The sequence below is a fragment of the Sorex araneus genome, chromosome 1 (assembly GCF_027595985.1).
Source record: "Sorex araneus isolate mSorAra2 chromosome 1, mSorAra2.pri, whole genome shotgun sequence".
In the NCBI taxonomy this organism is placed as follows: Eukaryota; Metazoa; Chordata; class Mammalia; order Eulipotyphla; family Soricidae; genus Sorex; species Sorex araneus.
In genome coordinates this window covers 401,536,478-401,563,388 of record NC_073302.1, presented here as the reverse complement: position 1 = coordinate 401,563,388, position 26,911 = coordinate 401,536,478, and the positions used below count along the sequence as shown (strand labels likewise).

Sequence of the window (26,911 nt, the reverse complement as noted above, 5' to 3'; positions counted from 1 at the left end):
TCTTTCTCTGTTGTGTGTGTGTGCCACACTTGGCAGTGTTCAGAGCTTAATCCTTCATGGCTCTATGTTCAGGATCACTCCTGGCAGTGCTTGGGGGATCATATAGGGTGCTGGGGATTGAACCCAGGTCAGCCACATGCAAGGCCTTACTTACTATATTATCACTCTGGCCCCATTATTCTTCATTATTGAGACTAAGGTCATCCAGCTAGTAAGTGATTGAACTGTAATCTGCCTAAACTCTTCTTCTAATGCAACTGGCCACCCACAGTGCTTCACAATGCTTCCTTCACCAGTTCAGAAGTGTTTCTTCTGACAAATACAGAATAAATGTGTGCTCAATTACTCAGAATTGAAGGCATAGGAAAAGTACATAGGAATATATCCAGATAGCGAATTGCAGTGTTTCTTTCACGCTTGCATGATTTAGAAAAGAACTTCATACTTGCATTTAGTGCTATCTTAATGCACACTGGGGGTTGAAAACAAAGTGTGTCTGCTAAAATTTTTGCTTTACTGGCACTTTGTAGTTAAGGAAACTGGAACCCCAAGCACAAGAGATAATTCTCTAGTATCTGAGTTGTCTGCCATGCTGGATTATCTGAACACAGCCCGGATCAATTCCACACTGGAAAAACTAGTCCCCAGCTTGCTACAATACTCCAGGGAGGTGTAATATTAGCAGAGCGTAGACTCAAACAAAACTGGTATCTAGGCGTCCTATTGCTGGGGGGTGTTTATGAAAAATGAAGCAGGTGGAAAGTTTATGAGAGAATCTGAAGAGGATTGAAGTGGCAGGAGGAAGTATCTAAAAAGATTAAGAAAGTTCTTTATGTTCAGTGCTCCAATGCTCTCTCTCTGGTGTTTTTCGAAAGCATGGGGTAAGAACAGGGCACTGGGAATTTTCCAGTGCTTTGTTATCCTGGCCTACTGAACACCCAAGGCAGAGAGTTCTCCTCTGCTGAGACAGAAGAGGATACAGAGATGACTGTACACAGTGCCACATATCAGCACACTGTCTAGCAAACATATGAGAATGAACTAATGCACTAAATTCTATGAATAAACATTAAAAAAAGTTGAGTATTTATCTCTTACCATAGATATATATTCCAGGGAGGCAAGAGGGGGCTTTGTATTTTATTCCATTTTGTACCTCTTTGATTTTTATTCCATGGGCATGTATTCCTCACTCAAGTTTAAGTAAATTCTTTAAGGAAAAAAATTGATAGGCATGATGTGGAAGTGAGGGCCATCTCCCTGCCTAGTGCACAAAGTTTGGAGAACTCAAGGGCTAGCTGTACCCTGCAGCCTTGGCTCTTTGGAAGGTCCAATGCCCAACAACCTCTGTCCTCCTCCACCTGTACACTACTCTCTTGCCTCCCTGGAATAACCATTGTTAAGAGTTTCTTTGGTGTCCTTCCAAATGTTAATCCATACATAAACAAGCAAAAACATGTATGTATATTTGAGTGAGTAGAGAAGCCTCATATATGTGTATGTTCTGCTATATCCTTCCCCTTCCCCCCGTTAATTTATGTAAAAGTTGAGTATCCTTCTGTACTCTTAATTGGCTGCTTAGAATCCTACCTCAGAGTGCTGTCATTTACTTACTAACCTTCTATCATAGACAGATGTTTAAATTATCATTTATTTGTTCTAATCAGTATTGCAGTGATTATAGTGATTGTAGTCGTGTACAGAAATCATTTTTTGCCTTTGAGGAGCATATCTGTGGAAGTTGGGAGAGCCTGGTAAGCTCCCCGGGGCGTATTCATATGCCAAAACCAGTAACAATGATGGGTCTCATTTCCCTGACCCTGAAAGAGCCTCCAATGTGGCACCATTGGAAAAGATGAGTAAAGAAAGGCTGCTAAAATTTCAGGCCTAGGACGAATGGAGAAATTACTGAGACCGCTCGAGAAAATCGACGATCAATGGGATGATGATGATGATGATGATGATGATGGTGACCATAGATAAAAAACAATTCCTAAAAACATATTTCATTCTCTTATATAGGTAGGGCCTGTGTCTTTTTGTCAGCATGAAGAATAGCAGACAAACGTTCACCCATGCGTCTCTTAAAGATTTAGGGTGGTAGGGGAGGTATGTGAAATCTCTAGGGAGCGAAATGTTCAGGCAGATAAGTAGGGGGCCCAGCAATGCACTTTTGAAAGATAATAAAATGTTAAAAGCAATTACCTGGCCCTGGAGTAGCCCAAAGACATGAAGACCACATATCTAAACTCTAAACTCTTTGGTGTTTAAAGTCACCCAGATGAAGTAGTTCAAGCCCCACCCAGAGAAGGTTGGATCCCTTAGACAAGGAGAAGCTACAGAAAAATCAAAAGGTCCAGAAGAGATCGTGAATAGATCATCAAGCCTGTGATAAGGACAGAATTAATTTTGGTGAGAGAGGGGGTTTGGGCCACACTCAACAATACTGAGGACTTACTCCTGTATCTGCACTCAGGAATCACTCCTGGTGGGTTCTGGAGTCCATGTGGGGTTCTGGGGATTGTATCTGGGTCGGCAGCATGCAAAGCAAGTACCTTAGCAACTGTATTATCGCTCTGGCTCCAAATTAATTTTTTTTTCTTTTTGTGTCACACCTGGTGATGCACAGGGGTTACTCCTGGCTTTGCACTCAGGAATTATTCCTGGCGGTGCTCAGGGAACCATACAGGATGCTCAGAATAGAACCTGGTTCGGTTGTGTGCAAGGCAAATGCTCTACCCACTGTGCTATTGCTCCAGCCTCCAAATTAATTTTTATGCATGCAGGGAACTATAGAAAAAAACATGTGGAATAACTGTATATAACCTCCCCCCAAAAGCCATTGAGGGGGCTTGCTTTTTCAAGCCCATGTTCTCTCTTGAACAAGTATTTTTCTTTCTTTCCACTCACTTTTTCAATGTAAATTTCTTTCAATAGAAAGCAAACAAACAAACCAAAAAACAAGTCCTGATTAGTAAAGGGTTCCTTAAGGCACAAGAAACACAAATAATACAGAATTACTAGTATATTTGCTCATGCAAAAATTAAGATCTTGATTCCATCAAAAGAGATCATAAAAGAAAAAGAGATGCCACACACTGGGAAAAGATATTTGCAATAACCAACAAAAACACAATATCCATCATGTATAAAAATCAATAAGAGAAAGACAACAATAATAATAGAAATGTGGGAAAGAGACATCAGCATAAATATCTCAGATGAGCAAATGAATAACTCAAACATATAAAAGGATGCTCATTAGTAATCAGGAAGAAAATTAAAATTAAATGCTATAGTTTTTCAGTCACTACACTAAGAAAACTTTGATATGAATTTTTTATCAAATATTGGCAAGGATGTAAAGCAAATGAATACAAGGCACATAGAGAACAGGGAATCTATCTATTGTTATAAACACTTGGAAAAAAGTTCTGGCATAATTTAGTTGATTGGAAGATGCCCAGACTGCAAAATCCAGCGATATATATGCAAGCACAAGGGGGCAATAAAATCTTGTACATGCACAGCAGGAGTCTTTTAGGAGACTGAACCCAGTAGACATCTTTTAAAAATAGAAACTCAGAAACTACCTTAATGTCTCTAAACAGGAAAATGGATATGTTCATAGTTATATAACAGGATACTATGTTGTAGTAAAAATGAACAAATTACATTAAAACACATGTACATGGGTGAAGTTTTACAATGTTGAAGCAACACAAGAAAATACAAAAATATAATTTTATGTTCAGAACATTCATAACCTCAAAGCAAACATATGGTAGAAGGATCTATCTGTAAATGATAAGCATCAGAGAAAAGCAATCCAAGTGCCAACACGGAATTCAGGAGAGGAATTCCTGTGGTCAGGGAGGGGTTGGGAGGGGAAGGACAGGAGAAAGCTCTGAATGTATTGTTCTATTTCTTAAACTGGATAGTGATTGTATAGGTATCCACTCAAGTTTTGTTGTTTTAAGAGCATGTATGTATTCTACAGAATCTTCCCAATTTCATTCAATTTCATAAGAAACTACATGAGTGGGTACGTAGGTGCTAGTGAGAGAGCATCTGATTAGACAAAGGAGGAATGAGAGAGGCAGGACTCAAGATTTCCTGGAGTCCTTAGAGGGATCCTTGAAAGACCAACAGGGTTTTATGGTTAGAAATAGACAAAGGGAAACTTCTACTTGTGGAGAAAAGGACAAGGAAAGTCATTACAGTGTACAAGGGACTGTGTGTGCTAGAAGTAGCAATGTTTGAGTACAGACTGGTGAGTGGAGCACTCAAGAATGGGAAAAAAAATTTTTTTTTGGTTTTGGGCTACACTCAGTTTTGCTGAGGGCTTACTCCTGGCTCTGTGCTCAGGGATCACTTCTGACAGTATTTGGGCACCATATTAGGTGTTGGGGATTAAACCCAGGTCAGCTGCATGCAAGGCAAGCATTTTAGCCTCTGTACTATCTCTCTGGATCTAAGAATAAAAAATTTTTCAGGTCAGACTGTAGAAGACTTAAAAAAAAAAACTAAAAATTTTGTTTAGCACATTCAGCTCTTATCCTTCAAGCCAAGTCAGGTTGTTGAAAACTTTTGAGGAGACAAGCGATTTGATTACATCTGTGATTGAGGAACATAATTTTGGTGGTGGTATGAAACCTGAATAGGAGAAATTAGAGGCAGGTGGGACCCATATGCAGGCTCAAATGTTCTGTGAAGACAGAGGAGGGTCTGTACTGTGGTTGGTGATCTGTATTAAGTTTACATGTGTTCGTGTCCATTTCCAGAAAGCGAAGCTAGGTAGACTGGCTTCCTGCAGGCCAGCCTTCCTCAGACTGAGCCACATTCAGTATTTAACTGCGAGCATTGACTCAGCTTCTGCTCCAAGCTCCTGTGAATATTAGGCACAGCTTGTTCCCTTGACCTTTCCCTAAGGAGCTAGGTAATACCTGAAAAGAACCCAGTGTTTAATATTCATGGATCCTTTGTTCAGTTCCTTACATTTGACCTTAACTTCCCTTTCTGGGCTCCATCACTCTTCTCTCAAGGTCTCACACACAAGCAAAGAAATGTTAATATTTGGAGGGGCTTCCTTTTCTTCCTGCAAGAGACTTAATATTGCTGACAGAGTCCAAAAGACTAGCAGTGTTTTCATCGTTTCGGCAGATCATTACAGAAGGAGAGGAGACACTGAGGAGGCATAATGTCAAGGAACTGGTGGAAATGGAAATTGAGTGTTCGGACAGCCAACAAGCAGTTGGAAATTCAGGTCAGGCATTTAGGAGGAACTGCAGTTCACATCTCCCTAAATTGCCCAACTAATGAGACAAGGTTGCCCTGGGGGACTGTGCTTTTATATAGGATTAGGAAGTGGTGACGGATGCCCAGATTGGGAAGAAACACTTATTGAAAAGCAAGTGTCTTGTCAAGTTAAACCATGGAGGAGCCAGCCATAGTAATGACCTGTTCATCCTGGATGAGGAGCACCAATGTTTCACCTGCAGGAACAAAAGCTAGTTCTTCCTTTCATTGCTCAGGTGCTGAGGAAGCAGCCTTAGGGAAAGAAGAGGACATGGTCTGAGGAGGTAAATTGCCCAACAAGGTTTCACTCTGGAGTTGCCTGGAATTAACAGTGTGTGTAGCCTGGAAGTGGTCTTTTGCATCACTCTGCTATGCTTATCAGATTTGATGTGCTATGTAATCTCATCCACGGCCAAGATCCAGAGACTATAAAACAAAGCTCCCTGAAGGGAGTGATGCAGAATCTCCTGTCCCCACACTAGGCTGTCTTCACCGCCCCCCCCCTTGGAGAAGGGCGGGTTGAGTTTCCCTCTCTGCCCCAAGCAGAGCCCCAGCAGCTGAAAACCTTCAGAACCCAGAACCCAGCTGTGGCCATACTCAAGGCCACTCTCCACACACTCGAATGAGCCTCACACATGAAGGAACCGACAGAGGAACTCAGGTGTGTGGGACCCGGGGCTGACATCTCCAAGCCTGCTCGGATTAGGACTGGGCCTCCTCCACCCAGAAACCCAGTTTTCCAGTAGCTTGGCAGTCACACCAAGAAACTGCCCCCAGTGCCATGTAATCTCATCAAAGGCCAAGATCCAGGGACTATAAAACAAAGCTCTTGGAAGAGAGCAATGCAGAATCTGGCACTGCAGATCCTGGCAAGCAACCTGTCATGTATTTGGTATGCCAAAAACAGTAACAATAATGGGCCTCATTCCCCTCATACCCTGAATGCGACAGGGACAAATGGAGTCATTACTGGTGCCTGCTCGAGCAAATTGATGAGCAACAGGACAACAGTGATACATTGATACACTGATTTGATGTGATGATTTTAGACCTGTTTCTGATTCACAGTTAAGTGGAGAGGGAGAAGGGGCAGGTGAGTTCAGCCACCAGGAGAGTGAGCCTTGGGCCCGGGGGATGGGGAAGTGAAAGAACCTCAAGCAGATGGCAAATCTGCATAAATCTTGGGCAGAAATATTTCAGGAATGAAAAAGAAACTTGAATTCACTTTCAGAGAGATGATATCTTAGTATAGAAGAGAAAACTTGATTCCCAAGCCCTCTTTGCACTCAAGAGGCAAGTAAAATGTGTTTTCCGGATCACTACATGATTTGTAAATTTTTCATTTTTTCCATAGGCATGTGCATATGCATAGACACAGGGATAATTAAAATGCAGATTCTCCTCACTTCTAATCTATTTAATTTTTTCCAAGTCTTCTCTACCAAGATGCAATGCTAAAATGAACCCTTTGATTCCTCACCAAGCCCTTAACTAGCCCTCATGGGAAGCTGCTTTGAAATGGTTCAAAGTTGGGCATCCAATAGATGAAGAAGCAGAGCAAGGAAAGGGAGTCTTCCCTGTATGAGAGAACGAACCCATAAATAATTCACAGTGGATCCTGGCACCCACCCCTGGAGGCTCTGATCCCCTGACTCCCAGCCTTAACCTGACATGCTCCCTCATCCCTGAAAGGAAATGAAAGGAAACATGTGTAACTGGTTTAATGCAGTGTTCACAGGTCATGCTTCTTAAATAAATAGGAAATAGACTTTATCTTTGTGAGATATCTCTTCTCACAATGATATCTTATCTTTTATCTTTTTTATTATTTATTTATTTTTTGCTTCTTGGGTCACACCTGGCGATGCACAGGGGTTACTCCTGGCTCTGCACTCAGGAACCACTCCTAGCGGTGCTCAGGGGACCATATGGGATGCTGGGCATCGAACCCGGGTTGGCCGCATGCAAGGCAAACGCCCTACCTGCTGTGCTATCACTCCAGCCCCTATCTTTTCTCTTTTCTTCATCAAAGGCATGGAGTGAAACCAAGTGATGGAGAAATAGGTTCACATTTGCAGATGATCTGAAGGGCGATTCTGAGGAAGGGCTGAGGGATGGCTGGGCTGTCAGGATGAGAGGACAGACAGGGAAAGGCACACGCTTTATGCAAAAGCAAGCTTTCTATTTCCCGAGAGTCGGTCCCCATAGGGGACCAGCCATCTTCTCAGCCCAAGGATCTACCACCCAAGCCCAGTCAACTGTTCGGTTCCTCCAAGCTAACTGATTCATTCCTGCTCGTATGATCTCTCTTCTCTCCTGCTCCCATCACATCCTCTGTTCATTTATCACCCTCCACCTGCCGGGGTCAGCTGTGCTGAGCTGGTCTAGCCTGCTAAGCTGTATTCCCCACTGCCCAGCTCTCCTGAGCTCTTGTCTTGTAACCTTCCTGCTGTCATGTTTTGCATACCGCAGGCTTTTGAAGTCCTTCATTATTTCCTGCTTGACCTTATTCTACTTTATTTCCACTCTTCCCTTGTCACTCGATAGGGAGTTTACATAGGAAGAAAACAAGACTAGAAATGTCACAGAGTTTAAAATTAAAGGCATTTAAAAAAGGTTAGCATGGAAAGGATGTTATGTACATACCCTGCCTCCCTGATAGCACACACTCTGTAATGACTAAATGTGCCCCACAAGGGACAGTGAGTTCAGAGAACAGCACAAGGGCCTGAAGAAAATGCGCCAGTGAATCCACCACCTCAGTCCTCAGCTATTCATGAAATCTTTCCTGGCTCATCAGGGACTTGGCGGTTATGAGCTGAGCGAGCAGAGCCCGTCTATTTTACCATCGAGGAAACAGAGCCGCAGAGTTCTGTGTGGGAAGGCTTCTGCCCAGGGATTCATTCAGCAGCGAGTGCTTATTAAGGGGCCACCAGGCACCAGGTTCCAGTCCGGGGCACCGGGGCACTGTGGGGAGCACAGAGCCACAGGGTGCCTGTTCTCACCGAGTTGGCAGTCTAAAGAGAGAGATTTCATAACATAATCACACAGACAAAGGCAAAATTAGCTTCCTGACAAATGTTCCAAGGCGAGGTGAGAGTCAGGCCAGGCAGATGTGAACTAATTGTAGTGGGGGGAAGAGAAGCCTTCTTGGTGCAGGAGATGCTTGAAGTGGAGCTAAGTGGGTAAAAGGGAGAGAGGAGAGTACTTTGGGAAGAGGGCCCTGCAGAGGCCAGAGCCCTGGGGGTGGGAGGGAGCATGGAAGCGTCTAGAATCAGAATGCCAGGGGCATTGTGGAAGCATATTGGGGGACAGGGGTGGGCCAAGCAGTCAGAACATGCAGCCCACTGAAAACCTTGTCTTCACTCAGAGAAAGGGGGGATGGTGTCACTGGCGGGTGGTAAGCAACGGGCAGACAGAACAGACCGTGAATTTTGGAAAGGAACCTGTTATCTAACAGAGTGCTGGGACTAGGAACTTGCTTATTTATATTTGAGAGTTTTCCTTGCCTCTTAACATCCATACTTAAAACATTAAAAAGGGAATGACTATACATAACGGGCATTCTACTGGTGGGTTTGTATCTAAAAGAAATGGAGGCACGAGTTTCTCAAAATACGTGCACTCCTGTGCTTATGACAACATCACTCCCAAGAGCCCAGATACAGACACAACCAAATGCCAGTCAGCAGGTGAATGCATACACAACACACACACACACACACACACACACACACTGGCGTATTATACAATCATATGAAAGGAGAATGTGCTGTCATTTGTAAGAACATGGATGGAACTTGAACACATTGGATTGAGTGTGATGGCAGTATGATATCACACTTGCAGGATAATTGCTTATAGTGCAATCAAAAAATGGCAAACTTAAAAACAAACAGCTTAAAATGGTGGTTACCATGGGACGGGGGCGGGGATATAAGATTAGGATTGGTAAGTATCTTGTAACAAGTATCAAATAAACCAGAGAGATTCAGGGTGCAGAATAGTAAATTCAGAGCATCATGTACTTTGATCTAAGAATGTAATATGAGAAATATTATTTCTGTAACCATACTATAGTCTCAAACCTGGATGGTCTCAAACAATACACTGTTTACTTAAAGCTACACAATGATAAATGCCAAATTTCACCAATGGAAAAAACAGAGACTAAATAAAATGATGCTGCCAAACTAGAAAAATAAAATGTGTATCTCTGGGCTGGTAGCCTTGGGTGCAATTTGGGAGCACCTTTTCTTGTTTGCTTAAAGAAGTCAGGTTTCCAGGGGATGCTAAGTCATACTTTGTCTGAAAGTGGGGAGGTAACACAAATAAGTTTAGGAATATCAACATTGAGTATTTGAATAGAAATGCAGGCGTTGGGGAAGAGGAAGTAGGGGTAACAAGTTAGGTCCATTGCCCTTTGTAGAAAATATCATTCCCCTTTACAGATGCTGCAAGTAGAGTTTGCTATGTGACCCATTGGGTAGGAAGAAAGGCTATCATTTTATGAATTTCTAGGTTGATTCCACCAGTCATGTCTTTTTCCTTCCCTCTCTGACACGTTCTTGCAGCTGCTGAGAGGAGGCCTTGTTCTAACAGGGGCTAACCTGTATTTCTGTAGCAGGGAAGAGGAGTTGGTCTGGAGAGATAGCACAGCAGGTAGGGCATTTGCCTTGCATGTGGTCGACCCAGGTTTGATTCCTTGGCACCTCTTGGAGAGCCAGGCAAGCTACTGAGAATATCTTGCCCGCACGGCAGAGCCTGGCAAGCTATCTGTGGCGTATTCCATATGCCAAAAACAGTAACATCAAGTCTCACAATGGAGATGTTACTGGTGCCCGCTCGAGCAAATCGATGAGCAACAGGATGACAGACAGACAGGGAAGAAGAGAATATGGGGAGAAGGGGGCTCAAAAAAGGAGTGGACTAGGGAGTCACTTAAGAGAGGCAAGAATTTCCCCTCCACCATTCTTCAGGGTAAGGGACAAGCTGAATGAGTGTCAATAAAAAATGAAAGTTTCTTAGATTAGCCCTGCTGGAAATAAATAAAGTGACTCGCGATCTTCAATGTGTCAATAACCAGATGGAGACAGGCCCATTGATGGATATATATCACTATTTTTACTCAACTCTTTTCCCTCTGGGAGGTTTTGTGTGTGAGAGAGGCTAATTTTGTCTAAGGGAGAGAGCTTCATTACTGTTTCTCTGAACCCAAGAGCATACTATTTCAAGACAGCATATGGTGCCATTTAAACTCAGAGGCAGAATAAGAACACACTATAAAGAGGGCTCCTTCAGCGACCCATGCAGAGAACCCACAGGGGCCTTCCTCTCTGTTTATGGCTGAGATGAGCAATGGTGGTTCATGGGGGATAAGGTGGGGTTCGAATGGTCTGCAGGAGCCTTCACACTGCCACCTGGCCCCCCTTCACCCCTGCCCGCCGCAGACATGTCTTCTATCTGTCTAGAAAGGATAAATATTATTTTGGATAACCAAAATAATATTCCTTGGATAAAAGCCCACATTTAAACTTAAAAAAATACAAGGATGAGAAAGATGATCAAAAGTTTACCTGGATTTTTCTCAGCATGAATTCAAAGACATTCCTGATATTTCCACCTGGATCTCCCTCCTGTTGTGTCACTCTGCTCCTACTACCCTTCTACCTCCCCCCTGCAAAAGTGTCTGTTTGTAGCAGATATATGTAAACAGGGAGTGTGGACCTTGCATTGCCCATATACTTTGATTGGAGGGCACAGCTTTTTTTAAAATTAATTTTTTTCAATTCTGGTTAAATTTTGAAAATACATATTTTTTCTTTTTGGGTCACACCCGGCGATGCACAGGGGTTACTCTTGGTTCGCGCACTCAGGAATTACTCTTGGTGGTGTTCGGGGACCATATGGGATGATGGGAATCAAACCCGGTTGGCCACGTGCAAGGCAAACACCCTCCCCGCTGTGCTATCACTCTGACCCCTAAAATACAGATTTTTGATTTCATCTTTGAAATGGATAGGAGGAAGCCAGCATTCCCTGTGATGAACAGTTGGCTCAGGTTAACAGTGTTTCTCTTCAGAGAGGTAAAGTCTCTTTCTTTGTTCTTCCTTCACTCACTTATGTTCCCTGCCTGGCACAGTAGGGATGTGAATTTGTTACCATCCCTCTACTTCCACCCCTGGCCCTAATAAAACAAGCACATCTTAAAAATTTACAGGGAAGTGAATATTCACCCAAACTTCCAAACAATCCTGAAGAAAGAAGATTGTGTCTGAGAATGAGTGAAAAGCAGTTTCTCCATCAAAACTCAAGACTTCAAGTGTAGATTAAGTATAGTATGATTGGTACAGGTACAGACAAATTAGTTGAATAGCATAAATCGACTAGAAGCAGAACCCTGCATTTAGAGAGATTTTACCTTTAACAGAGCTGTCACTGCAGATGGGAAGGGGGCTGTAGTAAGGGGAAATTCATGAAATGAAGCTGTGACAGGTAGTTTTCCTTAAGACAAATTGAGATTGAACTTCTACCTTATCATACACAATTCTAGGTAATTAAATACAGATATGAAAAGCAAAACTACAAAACTTCTAGAAAGATATACTGGAGAAATTCTTTAAAATGTGAGTTAGGGGGCTAAAGAGATAGTACAGGGGTTAAGGTGCTTGCCTAGGCTGGGCTAATCTTGATTCAGTTCTCACCACAGCATATGGTCCCCTGAGCACCACCAGGAGTGATCCCTGAAAACAATTAGGAGTAGCCTCTGAGCATGGTCAGGTGTGGCACACCTCTTGTCTCCAAAAACAAAAACAAAACAAAATTAATAGGAAAAACCAGGAGGTGGAAACTTATTTTAATTATATTTTTTATTTTTGGTTTTGGGCCACACCCAGCAGTGCTCAGGGTAATTCTTTGCTCTATGCTCAGGAATCATTTCTGGCGGGCTCAGAATATCATATTGGATGTTGGGGATCTAACCCAGGTCAGCTGCATGCAAGGCATATGCACTACCTGCTCCTGCCTCTGAAGTGGAAATTTAAAGCAAAAGATTAACATGTAAATTGTCTTAAAATTAAGACACTCTATTATCAACGGATGTCTAAAGAAAGTGAAACTAGGGCCAGGGAGATAATACAGCAGGTAAGGCACTGGCCTTGCATGTAGCTAAGCTAGGTTTGATCCCTGGTACCATATATGGTCCCCTATGCATTGCTAGGAGTGATCCTTGAATACAGAATCAGGAGTGAGCCTTGAGTACTGCTGGGTATGGTACCTCTCTAACAAAAGCCAAAACAAACAAAAAAAGAAACAAGCAAAAAGAAAGTGAAGCTATATGCAATAAGCTGGAGATAAGATGTTTGCAACACATTATCAATTGATGTAAAACTAACCTCAAGATCATATAAAAACTTCTAAGCCAATCTGAAAAGAAGGAACAATTCAACAGAAAATGGGAAAATACATGAGTAAGCAATTTTATTTTAAGAGAGAATAGAAAAGTCCAATAAACATAAGAAAGGATGATGAATATTATTTGTGATCAAGAAATGCATATTCAACACTGGTGTTATTTTCTATCTACAAGAGTAAGACTTTAAAAGTCTGAAATACAAGTATTACAAATTTATATAGCATAAAAATGTCTTACATTGCGGGTATAGTATAAGTTTATGCAAACACCTAGAAAAATGTTCCTGTGTATGTTATGTTAAATATATGTATCCGAAGTGAATAGGCTAGAAAAATTCTTTCTAATGTGCAGTAGGAAATATGTACCAGGATTGCATTGACTTCAAAAAACTGAAAGCAGCCCAAATATCCAGTAACAGGGGAAATTTCAAATCTCTTTAGATAACTACTATGGATCGTATCATAAATCATATCACATATTAGAATAGTTTATAATTATGGAAACAAATGCCTCAGTTATTTTTTGCATCTACTTGAATGACTTATATGCTTAAAGTTTAAAATATGAATCACAGAAAGTTTGCACAGTATTATTTAGTTGGAACTTTATACAAAGTTCACAGAGTGTGCCAAACTGAATGATGCAGCTGAGATACACACACATGTGGTAAAACTAGAGAGAATGGTAACTTTTTTTGTTTTTGAAAGTTTTTTTAAATTTATTTTAATTTTTTTATGAATCACCACAAGATAGAATATTACAAAATTATTCATGATTGCATTTCAGTCATACATTACTGTAACACTCATCACTACACCAGTGAAATTTCCCAGTACCAGTGTGCCCAGTCTCCCTCCACCCCTTCAAGTCACCCCCGCCCCAGTCTGCCTCTGTCGCAGGCACCTCTCTTCTCTCTTTCTCTTTCTCTTTATCTCTCTCACTTTAGGTATTATGTTTTGCAATGCAGATGCTGAAGGTTATTATCTACATCCCTTTACCTGCTTTCAACACTCAGTTCTTGTCCAGAAGGATCATTTCCAACTACTATTGTCATAATGCACCCTACTCTATCTTAACAATCCTTCATCTCCCACACAATTGGCCCACCATTGACCAGTTCTCCTGACCCATTTTCCCTGGCCTTGGATATTAATTTCACACTATCTTTTCTTTTCTTTTCTTTTCTTTTCTTTTCTTTTCTTTTCTTTTCTTTTCTTTTCTTTTCTTTTCTTTGCTATATCTCACAAACAAATGAGTCGGAAAATGGTCATCTTGCGGGCGCTGGTTACCTCTACATGCTGGAAAGTGGAAGAGGAATGGAATCATGGGAAACAGGTAAGGTTCTGTTTTAAGTTGTGCTATAGGTACAGAAGTCTTGTAACCAGGAATAGTATTTATTTATATTGAATGTATTAGAAATATTCTGCTTGTATGTTATGTCATTTATAACTTACAAACAGAACACTTTTATTTTGTCACAGGAAATTCAGGTACCCCAGAAGGAAAAAGAACAACTTCTAAAGAAGTTGTTTTGGGGACTAGATGGATCAGGGGTTAAAGTGAACCAATTCTGCTTCAATCTCTGTTATCACATCTAGTTCTCTGAGCACCGCCAGAATTAATCCCAGAGGATAGATCCAGAGTAGCACCCAATTACCATACGTTGTGGCCCAACCTAACTCTTCTGTCCCTGACGAAAGTTGATTTTCATTTAAAAAAAGAGGTAGCTACCACAGATTTTGAAATTTGTTCAATCTAAAAAAAATGTTATAGGACACTTCAATGTCCATTGCAGACTTTTGTGTCAAAGGAGTTTTAGAAAGAAAGTAAACCACTTTTTAAAGAAGCTTATGCCATGCTTTGTAAGCATTTTACCACTACAAAATGGCTACGAATACTAGAAAGTTAAACAGCAAGTTTTGTAATAAAATACATTTTGTGGAATAGGGACCTACATTGCACTATTATGGAAACAGGAAAATATGTGTCTTTTCAAGAGGGAATTGGATCCCCCTTAGATTCTCTTTTAACCTGGCTCTGATTTTTACTTAAGCACTTAGGACTACTATCTCTCTTCCTCAAATGTCTTGATTTTTCAGAGTTCCTTGATTTTCCAGATTCACTAAGTTCTCCAGTGAAATATTGGAATAATGTGCTCATTATTCTTTGCCTGTTTTCTATTTAGTTTTAGTTTTTAATTGGATTGTGTTCCTGAGTTTTGTATCAGAGATTTATTCATCAGTTATGAAAATGTTACACCTATCAACTTTATTAGACGGTCTTGCGACTCAGGAACAATCTTCTTTTTAAAAAACAATCCATTAATCTTTCCTAATACCTTCTTATACACTTCCCTGAAATCTACATCTCATTTGTGTTTCTCTTAAATTAGCTTTCACGAATGATTGAAGAAAAATAATCAGACATGATAATTGTGTTTTTATTTCCCACTCCCCTATTTTCTGTATTTATAATGTGATTTTTTCCTTTAACTTTTAATATATTTCAATTAAGTAGTAATATATTATTTATATAAAAACACTTTTGAGCAAAGTCAAATCTACTAAATATTACTCTTCAATAAGGTTAAGGCTTACTACTCTACTTGGTTTTGGATAGGTAACATTTCTTGAGATCATGGTTTATATGGTTTTTCTTGATATTTATTCAAATTCTGCTCCATGATATATCTTAGTAACTAAGTTCATTTTTCTTAATGTACTAAGACCCCGTTATAGGTTAATATCTGAGTCTTTTGCTTTAGTAAAAAACAAAACATAACAAAAAAACCAATATTCTTATAAAATTTTTTAAACTAAGTAGGTAAAGGGATATTCCTGATAACCTTTCAGTATCTGTATTGCAAAGCACAATGCTCAAAAAGGGTGTGGGGGAGAGAGAGATAGAGGGAGGGAGCGAGAGAGAGAGAAAGAGAAAGAGAGAGGCAGAGAGAAAGAGAGAAAGAGAGACACACACCTGTCATAATGCCACAAAGGCAGGCTGAGGGTGGGGTGGGGGATGATGAGAGGGAACCTGGGGACTCTGGTGCTGGGAAATGGGTGGAGGGATGGATGTTGGAACACTGTAAGACTGAAATCTAATCATGAACAGATTTGTAAGGGTCTGTCTCACAATGATTCAATAAAAAAAGAATTTTTAAAAATCGCCACAATGGTCCAGGTCATACTACACCCTTTTGGCATGGTCTTCACTGAAATATTAATCTGCTAAAAATTTTTAGTGGGTTTGTTTTGTGACTGAAATCTCCAGGATTTCCTGGGGGTGGGACTACCTGTCCCACTGCCCTATACTTGTGAAAACCCTGGCAATTACATCCACGTCCCTATAATAATACAAAATGCTCTGAACAAACATGATGACCTCTTAGAACTTGTATTGCAAACCATAATACATAAAAGGAGAGAAAGGAAGAGGAAGAAGAAAGATGCCTACCATATGTGGGGGGGAAGTGGTGGTAGGGGGGCGATGGGAGGGAAACAGGGGACATTGGTGGTGGGAAATGTACACTGGTGGAGGGATGGATGTTGGAACACTGTATGACTGAAACCCAGTCATGAATAACTTTGTGATCATCTATCTCAATCTGGTTCAATAAAAAATAAACAATAATGAAAGAAATGATTATAAAAAGAAAAAAATTATTAAGCTTTCTAACACAGATATGTTCCTTTTATTTTATAATAACTGAGGTTCAACACAGTGAACTGATGAGTTTTAGTTTTAGAAATCAAATGCATCAGATTTACTTTGGAATGTGAGGGTAGAACTGTGAGTTTAGAAGCTCAAAATAGTCATCTATAAAATAAATCTTTAAATTAATCATACTAACTTACTCTATGTTTCTTATACACAAATTCTAGGCACCCTCTTTAAAGTAAATACATTATTGATCTTCTGAAAAGGAGTTTCTCTCTCTTGTGTCTATAGAACTTGTGATTCTGATTCTCAAAAGAGCCATTGTTTTCACTTCTACTTTCTATTATGATTTTTGTTGGTGTCATCCTCTATTTTGAGGTAACTCATTGGCCTTACCAGAATATCTGCCCTGATCTGACTTCTCTTTCATCAGGTGGAAAGAAAATATTTATTTAATTAATAACAACAACATAACAAAAAAGGTAAAATACAATAATTTTCAAGAAGAAAAAAACCAATGACAATGCCTGTGTTCTGTGGAAATGCTTAGTAATCAATTAACATATAATTAAAAGTAGCACTTTAGTACTTGCAGCACTGTCATCCTATTGTTCATCAATTTCCTTGAGCAGGCACCAGTAACATCTCCATCGTGAGACTTGTTGTTACTGTTTTTGGCATATCGAATATGCCATGGGTAGCTTGCCAGGCTCTATTGTGCGGGTGGAATACTCTCCGTAGTCAGGCTCTCTGAAAGGGATGGAGGAATCGAACTTGGCCTGGCTGCGTGCAAGTCAAACGCCCCACCTGATGTTATTGCTCCAGCCCCTGAACTTATTTTTTAATTTCTTTAAAAAACTGAATCACTATGAGACACACAGTTAAAAAAAAAGTTTTTCATAATTGAGTTTTAGTCATATAACGTTCCAACATCCATCTCTTCACCAGTGTACATTTGTGTCTATGGCAGATACTTCTTCTTCTCCTTCTATCTGTCTGTCTGTCTGTCTGTCTGTCTTCCTTCTTTTTTCTTTTAGGCACTGTGGTTGCAAGACTGTTACCAAAAGGGTATCATGCGTATTACTTTACATCCCTTCAGCACCGAGTTCTTGTGCAGAGTGATTATTTCCAACTCTCATCATCATAGTGGTCTGTTCTCGATCCTAAATGCACTCCTCCTCCCCCTTTGTGGCAAGCTTCCTACCATCAACTAGTCTTCCTGGCCATTGTTGAACTTAGTTTTGATGATGGCTTATGAATGTCTAATTCATTTACGTTTCTTAAAAGTTTCATAACTTTCCTAAGTAAACCATAATACCCAAAGAGCAGGGCCTGAGCAATAGTACCGCAGATAAAATGCTTACTTGCACACGCCTGAACCAGGTTTGATCCCCAGTACCACAAAACCTGATGCAGGTTTGAGACCCTGAGATCCACCAAGAATGATCCCTGAGAATATAGCCAAGAATAAGACTTGAACACTTCCAGCTGTGACCTCAAAACAAAACAACAACAACAAAAAAAAGCAGAAAAGCATAATATCCAGAGTGAACAGTTACTAATAAGCATCATCTGCACAGATAATTAAGATTAATAAGAATATGGGCATCAGAAGTATAAAGGTAAATCATTACAAGATAAAAATTGGGCTCCCAACTAATTTTATTATGAAACTTCATAATTGGTAACTAGTTTATACATTAATTTAAGAAATTCAAGTTTCTGAGTCATTTGAATAATGATGGATCTCGTCCCTGCTTAAGTAATTTAAACATACTATGAGTTATCACCAATTACTAATAAATATTGACTGTAGATATGTTGCAGTATTAATAACAAGCACTAAATTTGATGATAATATGAAAATACCTGAATTATGTGCTATGATTATAAACGTCTCTAGAACTTTAACAATTCAGAATCAAAATATTTATCTAATTACAGTTAATATAAACATCTTCAAACTCATATGATGAATGGTTCCCTGTGCTGATATGAAGTCTTTTACCCCTACACATGTTTTCCATTGGTTTTATAAGAATTTATGAGGCCTTCCTTTGGCTGGAACTGCCATCTTCCAATAAAGAGCAAAAATGACCAACACAAAGGGAAAGTGGAGGGTCACCTACTATATGTTTTCTAGGTCTTTTAGAAAACACGGACTTGGGCCACAAACATGTGGAACTGCAAGAAAGGTGATATTGTAGACATAAGGGAATGGGTACTGTCCAAAAAGGAATGCCCCACAAATATTACCATCGTAAAACTGGAAGAGTCTTCAGTGGTATCCAGCATATTGTTGGCATTGTTGTAAACAAATGAGTCAAGGACAAGATTCTTGCCAAGGGAATTAATGTTCGTATTGAGCATACTAAGCACTCTATGAGTTGAGACAGCTGACTGAACTGGTGAAGGAAGAGAGAGAAGGAAGCCAAAGAGAAAGCTTGGGCTCTACTTAAGCACCAGCCTGCCCCACCCAGAGAAGCTCGCTTCGTGAGAACCAGTGGGAAGGACCCTGAGTTGCTGAGCCCATTCTCTATGAATTCATGGTAGGAGAGCTGTCTGTTTAAAAATCAGGAGACTCCTGGACTATAAACAACTTATGAAAGCAAAATCCTACAACATTTAAATTGAAATAAAAATTGTAGAAAGCTGAGAGTCTTTTTCCATCCTTGCCAAATTACCAGACTTATTAGAAAGATTAAAGGTAAGAACAATGAGTAAAATATGATTCATAAAATTTCTGTGACTCTAGTGGTTTATTTTCTTTGAGAAATAAATGAGAGAAACGAAGTTATGCATGTGTATAATGTATGCACACATGTATGTGTGTGTGTGCGTGTATGTGTATAGCAGTGTAAAATTAACATATATTATCTAAAACTAGCCATTTTGCTCCTTTGGGATGGCTTGTACACAGAAATAAAGAATAGGATGCCTTATGGAAGTGGCACAAAAAATGATGAAATATTACTTAATTTTATAATCTTTGACAAGAAGTAGAAATACCATTTTTGGAAACCCAGGTAAAAGACTTATTTTTATCATCTGCCAAAAGAAAAAGCATCTTTCATAAAACTGAGCACCTGCCCACAGAATTCTAAATCTGCTTACATGGACATAAGATCTCAGGTAAACCACTGGAACAGAACAGAAAGTTCCTTCTACAAGACCTTGTGGGGATGAAGGTGGAGCCATAAACATCCTACCTGTACCATCTATATCACAACAGTCCCTCTATAGCTCAGTGATCCCCATATATCCACTTATACTAGATTCATCTGGAGTTGAAACCCACGCACATGGCCAGCTGGGAGCATTCTTACTGGTTCTGAGTCAGTGGGTAGGTCATCTGTATTTTCTACATCTTCCCAGATGATGCAAATGCCAGGGACGACACTGAACACCACTGTTCTGGCTTTTATATCAGAAGGTTTCTTCATGGCAGTCAGCCATTGAGATCATTTGTCCAAAACTGTGGCCATTTTTGAAACCCACAAAGATCACCCTCTAAAGTCGACTGGAGATAGGACTGGGGCCTGCTCTTTCTCAGAGCACTCTTGCTGTTTCACTCATGGCCTTCCTGCTGTATACTGATTTCACCTGCTTGTACTCAGGGATCACTCACGGTAATGCTTGAAGGACCAAATGCAAGGCCAACGATTGAAATACGGTTTACATCTATTCCCAGTTTTGTTTCTTTGAACCACCTGTGAGCTGGCTTTGGCTTTGAAGTATGTTCAGAAAAGTGCATTTCATTTAGGGGGAAATTGGTCCACGTTTCAAGGAACCAAATAGAGGTTTAACCTAAAACCACAGGTAGTAGTGGTAAGAGGGGGCTGGGGCAGGGTCAGGGCAGAGGATGGCCAGACTTTTGAGTCAGCCTGCCTGGGTTCAGAGTTCAACTTGGATATTTCTCAGTTGTTCAAGAGTAGTAGAAGAAGGGAGAGAAATATCATTCTAGTTCTGCACTATGGATGAAATTCATTGACTTGGGAATGAGAATCACAGAAATGGAGGAGTTGGTAGCAGGAATAACAGATTCATTCAGATTCAACCTGTGCAATTAGTTGGTGATACTCAGCACAAGAATCTGGTTTCAGAACTCAAGAACCATAGTTTTTTCTGTATTAATTTAGTGAGTAAGGAAAGCAGACAAGAATAAAATACAGAGTAAAAACCAAAAAAACCCAGTAAATGTGCTACCTGCCATTTTACACAGACTGACTAAATTTTGTTATCAGGCTTCATTTTGTGCCTTTAGCTGATGACTTAGTTGTTCACTTATCAGATATCATGAAATAACTAATTCGTTAAAAAACCCACCCTCTACTTGCAGTCAAATCAGAACATTTTGATTTCCATATTTAAGGCCAACATGAATCCCTCTTTCTCTGTGATTTCTGTTTGTCCAGCATCAGAGCTAAAAAAGACTGGTCAACAAAAAGGAAATATCTTCAAGAACTAGTTGATTAAGAAATATAAAACATACACATGAAAATCTAGAATATTCTATCTAAAATAAAAATTAATCAATATCTTGGTAAAAGTTATGGAAACATCCATCTATTTCAAAGCTTTTCTTAGGTTATTTTGTTCATTTCCCTTTGGTCATCAGATAAACTATATTATAAAGAAAAAGATTAATATTTGTTCACTGCAGGGAAATTAGAAATATAATTTTTAAATAGCACTTGGGAGACACACACACGAATCCCAAAACCAAACGGCTTGCTGCAGAGATGCTTCCAGATTTTGCAATAGGCCACTTTTGCCGGTGCCCTCCAGACAAGAGCAAGTGCCATCCCTCTGCCTGCCCCCTAGGAATCCTGGCAGCCACCGTCTAGTAGAACTCAACAAAAGTTCCAGGTATGTGGTGGCAGTGGCAGGAAACACCAGGCCTCATGGGACAGGGGAGGAGCTGCCCCTTCTCATTCCCCTGCCCTAATAGGACTATGATAAAAATTTTGGGTTTTTCCCGAATGCCCCAGAACGGATGACTGGTTGAGGAAACTTTGGTACATCTATACAATGGAATACTATGCAGCTGTTAGAAAAAAGGAGGTCAAGAATTTTGTAGTTAAGTGGATGGGCATGAAAAGTTTCATGCTGAGTGAAATGAGTCAGAGAGAGAGAGACAGACATAGAAAGATTGCACTCATCTATGGTATATAGAATAACAGAGTGGGAGACTAACACCCAAGAACTGTAGAAATAAGTACCAGGAGGTTGACTCCATGGCTTCGAGGCTGGCCTCACGTTCCGGGGAAAGGTCAACTCAGAGAAGCGATCACCAACTACATTGTAGTTGAAGGCCATGTGGGGGAAGGGAGTTGCGGGCTGAATGAGGGCTAGAGACTGAGCACAGAGGCCACTCAACACCTTTATTGCAAACCACAACAGCTAATTAGAGAGAGAGAACAGAAGGGAATGCCCTGCCACAGTGGCAGGGTGGGGTGGGGGGAGATGGGATTGGGGAGGATGGAGGGAGGCTGGGTTTACTGGTGGTGGAGAATGGGCACTGGTGAAGGCACGGGTTCCCGAACTTTGTATGAGGGAAGTATAAGCACAAAAGTGTATAAATCTGTAACTGTACCCTCACGGTGATTCTCTAATTAAATATAAATAAATTTAAAAAAAAATAAAAAAAAATTTTGGGTTTTTGTTCAATTTTAAAAATTAAAAAATATTGGGTAATAAAATGGAAAGAAGGCAACATTATCAAATATTTGCATAATATCATACTTTCATACTCAAATTTGATTCCACAATAGCTTTTCCCTCAGTATTAGACAATTCTTTAAAAATAGTTCTTACCCTCATCCTCCCATTTCTTATTGCTGGCCCATCTTCTGCCAATCTCAGGACGTACAGATCCATCTTGTATTCTCTTCCCCCACGAATGCTGAATCCAAATCCTTTGGCTCCTTTCTCCATGTCCACAGTGAAGTAATCAAAGTCCTTAGTGGTTAGGGAGAAAACAAAACAGACAATCATTTTATTTTATTTATTTATTTTTTTCATTTGGGGTGCATTCATTTATTTTTTTTATTAGTTTATTTTTAATTAGAGAGTCATCATGAGGGTACAGTTACAGATCCATACATCTTTGTGCTCATGTTTCCTCCATACAAAGTTCGATAACCCATCCCTTCACCAGTGCCCATTCTCCACCACCAGTAAACCCAACATCCCTCCCCCCTCCCCAGTCCCGTCTCCCCCCACCCCACCCTGCCACTATGGCAGGGAATTCCCTTTTGTTCTCTCTCTCTGATTAGGTGTTGTGGTTTGCAATAAAGGTGTTGAGTGGCCATTGTGTTCAGTCTCTAGTCTGTATTCGGCCCGCATCACCCTTCCCCCACATGACCTCCAACCACATTTTACTTGGTGGTCCCTTTATATCCAGGAGGGATTGTGCTTAATAACTCTGTGTTCTTCTCTCACACAGTTAGTGTGTTCTAAACCTTGCAACACAATCTTGTGAGAAGTAGTAACCTGACTTCACAATATGACAACATACAAAATGAAATCGCAAAGACTGGAGCAGATCAGAGTGCAGTGTATGTGGTCACTGAGAGGACTACTGTGAGGTTCATGTATTCCACATTCAACAATTTACTTGGCAAATTTAATTACTACATCTAGGCCTGGGTGATACTATCCATCCTTTCAGTTAGTTTCCTCACTCATTTCTGTTGAGGATCATAAATAACATTTCAGAAATTTTTGTCTATGAGCCTATGTCTGTGTAAGCAGGGATCTGTAAAGGTACAGGTTGACTGATTAGAAAAGTGAAATTAATGGGGTCTTTAACTCATAGTTATACAGACTACTGAATATCAAATTGGAGTGTATAAATTCTCTTTTATGTAAATTTTTATAAATTTCTTTTTTTAATATAAAATGTGATATATACGAGATTTCCTGACCACTGCTGTTCTTAAAATTTGGCAAGATAAAAGATGATCTTCAATTGGTAATAAAATATAATGGGATGTTAGAAAGCTGGAATTGTACTAAATTTACATTTTGGTATCTTGTTTTGTACTGAATATTTACTACACATCAAGGTATTTCTCATAAATGTTGACTTCTTACATAGCCTCTAAGAAAGACCCTTCTTTTGCTTTTAAGCACAAAGGTGATGCTAATGGTATGCATCCAAACCATGATTTTCAAACAACAAATCATGGGTGTGGGTAGTGGTGGAGGTGGGGAGATGGAATGTTGCAACATAACGGACATGGGTGGATGGTCTAATGGGCACTCCTGTGTGGGGGGTGGTGGGTGGTGGTAAATATTTTTGTGTATCAATATCAGAAACTTGAATGCTACCACAACTCTGTCACTTAAGCTATAATGATATAATAATCAAGTATATATATATCAAGTATCTATATCTATCTTGATATATCAATGATTGTGCTGTTCCATCTCCACTCACCAATAAAATACCCTTCTTTCAGGAAATTGAAGCTCAGAGAAGTTAAAGAACTTGTGAAGAGATGAAGTGATGTGTATTTAACATGAAGAAATAACTTTAGAGTGAACAATTGTGTAGAAAGGGGATAGGTCCTTGTTATAGACACAATATGTGGAGGATAAAGCCAGGCCTGACCTTCTTATAGCCAATTGGGAAGGAGGACTATGCAAGTGATTCTGGACCCCAAATAGTTCTGTTTTGGGCCTCTACAAAATTTTCTGCATTACTAGCAACCGGTATGGTCCCAGACAAGAACACCTAAAAGCTTACAAGGCGGACCCTGGGGGTTGGTTGGCTAATTTTAGCTCATTATCTTGCATCCAGTGATAGATATTGAACTTTATTCTGAAACAGACACATTCAATCAGAATCACTTAGGGGTGCAGGTGCCCCTGGGATTGGTGGCCGAACTAAGACCCGAGCTCTGCTGTCAGGCTACCTACACCCCCTGAGTCCTGCTCAGGTTTTCTGCCTCGACGTACCTGCGGGGGCGGCCTGTAGTCTGACAGCGGGTATGGCCTGGTGTCCGGGGACGGCTGCCTGTAGTCCAGCAGCGGCGGCTGCCTATAGTCCAGAGGCGGGGGTTGCTGGTAGTCGCCGCCGGGGGGCTGCCGGTAGTCCAGTGGGGGTTGCCTGTAGTCGGTGAACGGAGGCTGCCGGATGTCCGGTTTCACGTCCTGCCTTGCTTTGACTTCTGATCTGTAACTAAACATAGAAACCGAATTTGCATCCCTCTTGGTGTTCTAAGGAATAGAACCATGGCAGAAATCCCAGGTCTGCGCGGGCCCTTGGACCTTTTGTATGCTTAACAGGATAAGATTAAAGAAGTATTATTTTTAAATAATTTGACACGTGCCATACTGTATCTATCGACTTACCTATCTAATTGTGTGTCTTCTTAAGAAATCAGGGTTGAAAAAAAAACCAACAATGATAATTAAGTCAGAAATTTGCAACATGGATATCTCTATCTCTCTCTTTGACTGTGGATATTAAAAAACTGTATAACCATAGTGAATTTATATCTAAAAGTTTAATTATATATTCCAGAATACCAATATCATGTTTTAGAAGCAGTAAACACGAAGTTTCTGCTTCTTCTCTTTCTCTCTTTCACATGCACACACATGCACACACACACAACTTGCACAAATCATTCATTACTTCATAAGAACATGACTGAAGTGATATCTAAATACAAAATTAAAGGCTATTTTAACTTGCTACAGTAGGTCTTTTGGAATATCTTACAGAGTTAAAAGGAGTGGTAGTAAGGTATAATCACCAGCTTACAAATCAAATAAGAAGTCATTGCCAAAAGTAGAAATATACGCAAAGTTTAAATATTAGATTATAACTAACATATTATGGTCACAAAATAAAAAGCAATGCAAAAATACTTGTGTCCAACATTTTTTTAATACAATATAGAAGCACTGCTATTTATTCAGTAATTGATTAAACTGAATTGGGCATGAACTGGGCATGAACTCCACATTACATTTTTTTAATTTAATTTTTAATTTTTATAAGTTAGTTCACAATGTTTGATTACATTCAACATTAAAACACCAATCCTACCACCATTACACCTTCCCACCACCCAATTCGGGATGTTTCCATCCCAAACCCAAATCCCTGTCCCAAAACACAACCAAGAGAATATATTTCATATTATCTGTTATGAAGAACTGCTGAACATGCTTACAAAAAAGTGTTCATATAGGGAACAGTGTGAATATTGCTCTATTTTGGCAGGAGCCATTAAGACATTCTATAGGATATCACTAACATGTTGTTAAAGTTTGGGTGATGTGAGCTTTGGTATATATATCTGAAAATACATATATATGCATATATATATATTTCCCTCTATGATTTGTTGCCTATTCTCTTAACCCCATCAAATACGGTGTGGTAATTATGGAGAATGGGTAGGGAGAGTTTTATGAAGTGTCGTGTGGCCGCATTTGTGGCTGTGTGGTCCAGGGGTATCTTTACTCATATATGAGGCTTGGCCTGAGTGCGGCAGCGGTTGGGTTGTAAAGGTTTTTGATTGCCAGAGCTGGGTCCCTCTCACCCGCCCCACTTTGGAGGGCCCGGTGCAGACAGCCTGGCGTGGGGTCAGGACATTCTGCAGTTCTCTCTTTTGGGAGTTTTAGTTTATAGTCCCTGGGTCTTCGCTGTTGATGAAATTACATGGTGCTGGGGGCAATTTGTGGGTGTGACTGCCAAGCTACTAGAAAACTGGGGACCTAGGGGGAGGAGACCCAGTCCTGATCCAAGCGGGCCTGGAGCTCTTAGTCACGGGTTCCTGCCTACCTCTGTGCTACAGGCCCTAACTGCGTCTTTTGATCTCTTTTGAACTTTATGGGTCTTGGAAATAAAGCCAATAAATGAGCTTATATAGCTGAGTCGGAGGTGGTTTTGGTTGTCTCCCATATACCTAACTTTTGGCTGTTTAATTTCTTGGTAAACTTGACCCTAAGTTGTTGGGGTCTGGCCAAATGAACAGCAGTGATTTTGGGATATCCGGAAGTCTGAAGGCAGCATTAGGCTGCTGATGTACTTGCCCCACAGGCACAGGTTGACCTGCTGGTGGCACCATACCTCCTTTGTGTCCAGCATCTGACTCTTTCTTATTTTTGGGTATCATTAACTAGAGGTCAGTTAGTAATAAATACAAAAGCCAGAAGAAATTGTTCAGTTCTGTTCTATGCATTTAGATTTCTCAGTACTTAAAGGGCATTAAATAGCCAATACCTGTCATCTCTGATAAGATAACTGAAAAAGTCTTCCTATATTATAGAGACCATTTAATTCTGCAGTTAATGTCCTATTGCTATAACAAGAGTCCATAACAAGGGACATACACATATTAACAAATTATATCCTCTATAATATTTTATTACATTAAATATCCCAGAATAAATGATAAAATAAAGAAACCAAGAAACCAGCCTCAAGACAAAAATCAAATATGTCAAGAAAACAGGTTTAATACTTGCAGAATTTTGTGGGGGTGGTGGCTGGGGGGGCTCCCCAAGCAGTACTCAGCT

At 40.2% G+C, this 26,911-nt stretch overlaps 1 protein-coding gene across 11 annotated transcripts in view; it reads right to left on the bottom strand.

Annotated features, from left to right (window-relative positions):
- MAGI2 (membrane associated guanylate kinase, WW and PDZ domain containing 2) overlaps nt 1-26,911 on the bottom strand; it is a 1,445,467-nt gene that overhangs the window by 88,609 nt on the left and 1,329,947 nt on the right. For all 11 annotated transcript variants that reach the window (XM_055133467.1, XM_055133407.1, XM_055133431.1 and 8 more), the window contains 2 exons: nt 24,335-24,557; nt 22,187-22,330 (listed from right to left, as the gene is read on the bottom strand). In XM_055133467.1, coding sequence (XP_054989442.1) covers nt 22,187-22,330; nt 24,335-24,557 — 367 coding nt within the window. The remainder of the gene's footprint in view (nt 1-22,186; nt 22,331-24,334; nt 24,558-26,911) is intronic.